Genomic DNA, 8,369 nt, shown 5'->3' with positions numbered 1-8,369 from the left:
ATATTTATTTACTTCTTTATTTTTATTTTATACTTTTATGATATTTATATAATTACAATTCTATAATTAAATAAAACGATGTTCAATATTGGATTCATTTTGAAGGTATTGACGAGACGATTACGATGATGTAACTTATTAAAATAAAAACATATTTTTAACAGATTTTAGTTAATAAAACGATGTTCAATATTGGGTTCATTTCACAATATATATAATTAAGTCAAAAACTATTCAATATTTGACTCATTTCGAAGGTATCAACGAGACGATTATAATGATGTAATTTGTTAAAATAAAAATGTATTTTTTAAACATGTTTTAATTGATATACAATTATGTATGTTAATTTGATAAAGATTTAAAATGAAACATTTAAAAGTAAATAACGTAAAGTAAATTAATTAACTAATCATAAGGGTATAAAGTGTAAATTTAAAATTATAAATTTTAAAAAAACCGGTTCAATGGTGAGTGTACCTGAGGAGAGGAGAGGTGAAAAAGTGACATAAAGGGGTATGAATATCAGCCTTCTTAATATTGGAGGTAAATCGGTCATTTATATTATTCAAATAAAAAAAGTAAACAACACCACCTATTTATCTAGACAGACAAATTTATCCGGACAAAAAAATTTAGGGAAAATGATGAAAATAATCACTTTATATAACCCTCTTACATAAAATAACCAGTTTTTAAGGGTTTTACAAAACTAACCACACGGATCTCCCCGGGGGCGATCCGTACTAGTGGGGAGGGCGATCCAGCTTTTTTCTTAGAATTCTTTTTTAAATTTCTTTTCTAAGAAAAAGGCCGGATCGCCCCCCCTTAGTACGGATTGCCCCCGGGGGAGATCCGTATGGTTAGTTTTGTAAAACCCCTAAAAACTGGTTATTTTATGTAAGAAGGTTGTATAAAGTGGTTAGTGTTGTCATTTTCTAAAAAATGTATTAATACATAATTTAATAAAAAATTTGATATCCGATTTCTCTGTTATAAAAAAACTATTCAAGTTTTTTCCACTTAAAAACTACCAAAGAAAGACGTCCAACAAAGCTTGTGTATACTGGACAGATCTTTTGGTCAACCGGGCTGCTTCAGTTTGATGAGCAGCGATGAAACCCTCCATAATCACACCATCAAAGCAGATATTTTATCAGGGTTTTTAATCCCCTCCACCACCAGGTATGGTCAATCCGTGCTTTGTCCGTTTTGAATTCAGCGATTTCGGAACCAAATGATGATTCTGGATTCAATTTCTCACGACGGTCGTCTGAATCACGTCTTTTTGTAGAGATGTGATAAACTGATGTATTGATTCAGGCTTTCTAAGGGTTTTACAGTCGTCTTCCATTATGCTTTTTCGATTTGAGATTCTTGTTGTGCGTAATTGACGTGTTGGCGAGCATAATGATGATCATGTAATTATTCCGATTAAATTCATGAACGGAAATCCTCATTGGATTTTAGTCTTCCAGTAGAAGGGGCTGGCACATGTTCTGCAGTATCCCTGTGAGCACTCCTCCGGTATGAAAAGTTATTGATTAAGAAGGTTTTGTTTTTGGAAGAACCACCATTTTTATTGGAACGCACGCTGTAGAAAAAGTACTTCAGTCCATTGAGATATGTTATGCCACAAGTGAATATTTGCGACACTAGGTGACTCATCATTTTCTGATATCCGTGCCTATAAATCAAGTTCATTTGATGGATCACTCGGAGCTGGATGATATGCATCTCAGGTACATCAATTAGTAGGTACTAGAGGATTAATGTTGGATTCCATTACAAACATCCTACTCATTCTGAACGTTCGCCTTTCTATGCTTAATTGGTTCATCATGTTTTTTTTTTCAGTTTCAAATGAGGTGAAGCTATAATTGATGAGGAATAGTCTTGTTCCTGCTAATTCATTACTAATAAATTACAAAATCCAAGTAGTTTTTGTTGATATGATTTTGACGAACTTCAAAATTGGAATTTTAAATGTAGAACTTATATTTCATATTTAGTTTATTTCATATCTCTGCAAGATGATGATGATGATGATGATGATGATGATGATGATGAAGAAGTTGTTTTGAAATCAGAAGGTCTTTGATTTTTGTTTTATTAACAAATCCTTTTCATTCCAAGTGCTATAAATGTTTTCTTGGATCAAAACTCCTTGTTCTATAAGTCGTATTGTTTGTTTTATCAAAATTGTGACAAGGTTATCACGTTGCAGTAACCAATTTGTAACTGTAAGAGGTTTGGTTCACATGAAATTAACATCTTTGGAAACATTGTGTTTTAATGAAACACTTCTGAAGTTTGGCGCTTTGGGTGGCTTATCTTCGATGCCAAGGTGTTGAACCCAGCACCCATTATCAAGTTTCTTCCTTTGTGTTGATTCAGTTAGATTTCTTGGTAGCGTATCTAGACATCATGGAGAAACGGACTTTATAAATGCTTCAGTTTGGTCGTTAATATTTTTCTATGCAATTTTAACATTTAAACTTTTGAAGAACATTTTAATTGTTGTGACTAATTGGTATATGATAACTATAATGCTCATCTTTTATGAATTTGGTTGTAATGTAAAGTTTAAGTATAATTTCTGGAAATTTTGTAAAGTTATTTGAATTTTAATTATTCGACACCCACCATTGTCTATATAAACACTCTGTTAGGCACATATTGGACGGTATGAAGGGACTCAAGTTGAAATACACACACAGTAAGATCTATATGTGAAATGTCTTTTTTTTTAATTCTTGTTTCTTTCGTAGGAAAATGACATTGCACAAATCCAGTGAACTGTTCATCTTACGAGAACTGAAACCCTCCACCTCTGCTAGGGCTGGGGGTAGCAAGGTATATGCTAAATCCTTTCCCTATCTCTAAAACACTCGTTGTGACAGAACCAGGGGCTAGCAGGTTGTTGCTTTTATTGTTCTAGTTAAAGAGGAGTTACAAATTTAGTATAAAATCAGAATTTAGATATTTAATTCCCTGATAGAAAATTATAATCAATTTATTGATTTCAGACCCTTTGTGTAGATATTTTTGGCTCCAACACTCGGACTTATTTTTGACCTGTATATAATCATAAACAGAATGTAAGTTACCGGAACACCAGAAACTCATGAGGTTATCACTCTCGAAATTGTCATCTGCACACCCCTTCACAATAATTGGTTGTGGGTGAGATTAGTGAGACTCAAACATCGTCTCGTTCAAGAAAGTAAGCAACCGTTACCACTAGGCTATTTGTTTATTGATAGAGACGGGTAGTTGGATCTTAGTTACCATCATGTTGGAATGCTCTTAATATCAATGCGAAATGTCTATGTAGTAATGTATGTCAATTGTCAACGAGATATATATGTTTGTGTCTATACACTCACAAGCAATAGGACTGTATAAAGAGAAGGTAGTTGAAATGCACCCAAAAGATACGCGAGTACTACATTTTCCTATGTAAGATCTATATGCAAAATGTCTTTTTTATTCTCGTGTCTTCTCTCTCACTCTCTCTTAATTTCTTCTAATATTTTCGAATTACTAAGGGAACTGATTATGTCATTGTACTAATAAAGTCCCCGTCTTCCATTTTGGAACGCGCCTCATGTAAGCTTGTTTCTTGGCGCAGGTAGCTGAAGTCCTAGACACTATAGGAAGCAGATTGTCTTCTTTGAATTCTGTCGGTGAATTTGTATCTATTACGGCTTCAAGGAGTAATACAGTATCCATTTTGGCATTTGAAGTTGCTAATACTATTGTCAAGGGCTCAAATTTGATGCAATCCCTTTCAAAAGAAAACATCCAGATCTTTAAAAAGGAGATTTTGCATTCAGAAGGGGTGCAGTTGTTGGTTTCTACAGATATGAAGAAGTTGCTAAGTATTGCAGCTGCTGACAAGAGGTAATTTCATTCTTACAAAGCATTGATTGCCATTAGAGGGGACACAATTTCAACCCATTTATGTGAAAATGGGCCAATTTAGGTTGTATTTTATTGCTAATGGGTAAACATTAAAAACTTAGCTGAAAGGAAATGGGTCAAACAGTTTAAATGGTTAAAAGTCCCCTATGACATAATCCATTGTTTTGAATTTTTTTTTGAAGTGTATAATATTTATATGCGTCAAATAGAACAAATAAACTCACACACCTTTCTTACCTTTGGCGAGGTTTGAGCCCTAAACCTCCTAGGAGGCTAAAGACTCACATACCGCTAGGCCAAAGGCCCTTTGGTTTTTGAATTTCTTTATTCAAAATCTTTGGATCAATCAGATTTTAAATAATATTTTGTGTAATCATATTTTATGTATTAACTACTTATGAAGTAATAAAAATAGCCAAAAAACATGTGTATATGTTATATTATATATATATGAAGTAATAAAAATAGCCAAAAAAACATGTGTATATGTTATATCTATACTATCTTATTAAGCAAATTCATCAAAAGTCTTAAAGTCTTAAAATTCTAAATGACCAAGATACCCTTTTCACTTTTTCACTTTTGCACCCCTTCCTCTCCTCACATACACTCACCCCCTCACATACATTTATCTCTCACATTCAACCTCTCACATACATTTACCTCTCACATTCAACGGATTTTTTTTAAAATTATAATTTTAAATTTACATTTTATATTCCTATAATTAGTTAATTAATTACTTTACGTCCTTTACTTTTAAATGTTTCATTTTAAACCTTTATCAAATTAACATACATAATCGTATATCAAATAAAGCATGTTTAAAAAATACATTTTTATTTTAACAAGTTACACTATTATAATCATCTCGTTAATACCTTCGAAATGAGTCTACTATTGAATAGTTTTTGACTTAATTATATTATTATATATTATATATACTGTGAAAAAAATATTTTTAATGTTTACGATTTATACTTTTATAGTTATTTATTTATATATATGCTAAACATTTTGGGATTAGGCTGTCCAAATTGCACTGTATAATATGTTCTTGGGTTTTTTTGAAATATATATATATATATATATATATATATACATGTATTAATTCAACCTTAATCTGAGCTTCTGGAGAAGAAAGAGGGTAAGCAGTAGAAATTTCATTCTAAAACCCATCTTTTTGGTCTTTTCATAGCTTATGATCTGTCAAATTTGTAGTTTTCTTTATTGGTTTTGAGTGTTTATCTTAAAACTCAAGTTTTTGGGTTCTTTGCTCTTGGTGTAAATCGAACACATTTGTGGAGTCGTTTAAATATGTTGAATTTTAAATATATTGGATTTTAAACTGTCATACAATTTTTTTCATCGATAGTCTGTAATTAGAACCATAACTCTTATTTATTCAAATTGTATTAATATGTAAAGATCAAGTGTAACCTATATCATCGTTAAATCTTGTTTTATAAAACCAGTGAAACTTCAAAATCATTAAAATTCATGGCTCCCGCCGCATTGCGCGGGTACACAACTAGTTATATATATATATATATATATATATATATATAAACATGTGTATATTTCTGCCTGTGTGTACGTATGTGTATTGTGGGTTTTAAAGAAGTTGTAGGTTAACCAGAGATGAAGTTGGTGTGTGTGTGTTGTGTGGTGGTCAAGGCTAGAGGGGTGGTGGTGACTGGTTTAGGATGGCGAGGGCTCGGGACCATGGGTTTGGGATGGTGTCTATATGTATTATATATACATAATTAATAATATTATATATACAAACCACGGAAAACGTTACACACCATGCAAATCAATCTCGGCCCTTGATTTTGTGTATTTTAAATTTTTTAGGCGGTTACCAGATCAATTGCAGATAAGGTTGAGAGTAAATTTTGGAACCGACTTAATTAACATCGTTGACATTGATTTGATGATCTACACGGGCGGTTGAGATTGGTTTGTAAGATGTGTATTAGGTGGTTTATATTTGATTTAGCCTCTATAATATTAAATAATATTATATATAATAATGAAGTTTGTGTTTGGTCCTCAAGTTACAATGTATACATTTCGACTCGACTTAAAAAAAGTAAACTTCAATTTTGGTCCCTATGGTTTTTCGAAAATCTTGGTTTTGGTCTCTAAAGTTCATTTAATACAAACTTGTCCATCGCAGTTTGTATTTTTGTTTGGTTTTGATCCCTCCCATTAACAGCCGTTGAAAAAATCGTTACGTCAGGGGCCGATTGGTCTTGTCCTTCTTTTTGTCTTTTTTCTTATTTATTATAATAACCCTAATTTTCAGCCAGCTATATAGATGTATACATATCTTTATCATAATTTTTTATAAAGTTAAGTTGTTTCTAAAGGTCCCTAATATAAGAACTAAAACAAGGTGAATAACGTCTTTTAGTAAAAAAAAAAATATTAATTATAGAAATAAATAAGCAAGCAAGCATACAAGTTGCTTACAAAGCTACTTACCAATAAGCACATAAGTAGCTTACTAAGCTACTTATAAACAAACAACATGAGCCACAAAAATCTTATGACAAAGCAAGCTTACTCTTTATGACAAAGCAAGCCTAGAGAATGAGTTGTAAGAGAAAAGGAGGCTGTGGCAACCCTAAAAGCATTACAAGGTAAGGCTAGAATGAACAAGTACATATGTGGCATATCCTTAGAGATTTACAAGTTGAAAAACTAAGTGAACAAGTACCTTAAAGCATACCTTACACCCCATGAATAAAAGCTTAAAGGGCTCATTCTTTTCATCCCAAGATTAGCATAATAAAGACTAAGAAGTAAGTTAGAAAGTCCAAAAGCAGGGTATAAATAAGGTGAATACGTTATGAGATTTACTAGGATACATACATGCTATATATACATAAATGTTTTATGCATGAAAGAATATTGTCATATCTTCTTGTAAAAGTTATGTTATGATTATGTGGTAAAGTACACCTTTTATGTCATGATGCACATGTGGCATATGAAAGTTTGTATACATGTTAAGTATAACCATTTAAATATCCAACGTACGGGATATAGAAAGAAGGTATGTCTTGCAAACGGATCTTATTGGGCAGCCCTTATGTGGACCCGAGGTTAAAAAACGTGTGAGAAGTTGGTTTACTTAACATGTAACCATGAGATCTCAAAGAAATGTTGTTATACATGAAAGTTTATAAGAATTATTTTAATTTATTTGGAAAGAATGTTTTATCATGAAATCATAACTACTCACTAAGCTTAAAGCTTACGTATTCATGTATATATCTCAGGAATCAAGGAGTAGGAACAAGCTGAAGTATTGCTATTCTAAGATGTTAGAATATTATAAGTTGTAATTTTTTGCATTTTTCGTTGTTGTATTAACTCTATTATAATGAAATAAAAGTTTAAGATATGAAGTTTTTCTTTTATTCACTTGTACTAAGGGGCAAAGGACGATACACCCAGGAACGGGATGTCACAAGTTGGTATCAGAGCGTTTGGTTCAAGTGAACTAATTTGGCCTTAGATTAGACAAACCTAGACTTGAACAACATTTTTAGCATACATTTGATAAGGATTTCTTACCCATTACAAATGTTTGCGAGGAACGAAGGAGATTTGTTTGAGTATGGAAATGGATGGTTACATGAGTCATCGTATGAAGACCCGTATTTCATCTTAAACTCTCAAAATCAAGTGCTCGAACAGACAGTCTCAACTCCAAATCAAGTACCTGAACAAATAGTTCCATATTACAAGCCAATGGAACCACCAAATAATCCTAATGTAGCTATAAATAACTCTGAGGTCTCCAATGAAAATAACCACGTTATATTTTCATACCCATGGGAGGACTTGTATTGGCAGCAAGAAGTTACATCTTTACCTCACATAGCACACCCTCCCTCAGAAGCTATGCTAGAAGCTGCATCGGGCGTAGTAGGAGAAAATTTCCCTGATCCTACCAGGTTGACCCAAGTAGACTTCAATGCCTTATTGATCAAATAAATGAGAGCAACCATTAGTGTGCAATGGCACAAGAGGAAGCACATAGGATCAGATTGTACACTATAACTGTGGAAGATAAATTAAGGGAATCAAGGAAAGAAACGGAAAGGGCTCTCCAGCTCCTAAATCAAACCCAGTCCCAAGTTGTCCGATTACAAGAAGAATTGGCTTATGCCATCCATGTTATTAGGAACTCCTTTGCTAGAGACTATAGACTCCCGGCCCAAAGGAGACATAGAAGGGATTGATAATCCACTATAATAAAATAATAATAGATAATATAATAGCGAAGCAACTAATTAATTAGTATCAATAAATAGGGATGTGAAAAAGGGAAAATTTTCATTTCTTATTTCCTTTAATTTTGTGAAATCATCATCCCAAGAATATATATATATATATATATATATATATATATATATATATATATA

The 8,369-nt window shown here is 32.3% G+C and overlaps 1 protein-coding gene and 1 non-coding gene across 2 annotated transcripts in view; both read left to right on the top strand.

Moving 5' to 3' along the window:
* Positions 1 to 1,230: 1,230 nt before the first annotated feature.
* On the top strand, positions 1,231 to 1,315 carry LOC112503479. The gene has a single exon (XR_003067992.1). It is a non-coding gene; the product is annotated as a small nucleolar RNA Z161/Z228 (small nucleolar RNA).
* A 2,028-nt stretch (positions 1,316 to 3,343) lies between these two features.
* The window catches only part of LOC112506762, a 27,076-nt gene continuing 22,050 nt past the window's right edge, over positions 3,344 to 8,369 (top strand). The window contains exons 1-2 of the mRNA XM_025111022.1: positions 3,344 to 3,415; positions 3,635 to 3,906. Of these exons, the coding sequence (XP_024966790.1) occupies positions 3,344 to 3,415; positions 3,635 to 3,906 (344 nt within the window). The remainder of the gene's footprint in view (positions 3,416 to 3,634; positions 3,907 to 8,369) is intronic.

The sequence above is a fragment of the Cynara cardunculus genome (genome assembly GCF_001531365.2).
Source record: "Cynara cardunculus var. scolymus isolate 2C chromosome LG 1, CcrdV1, whole genome shotgun sequence".
NCBI classification, from domain to species: Eukaryota; Viridiplantae; Streptophyta; class Magnoliopsida; order Asterales; family Asteraceae; genus Cynara; species Cynara cardunculus.
This window is presented reverse-complemented; position numbering and strand designations above follow the sequence as displayed.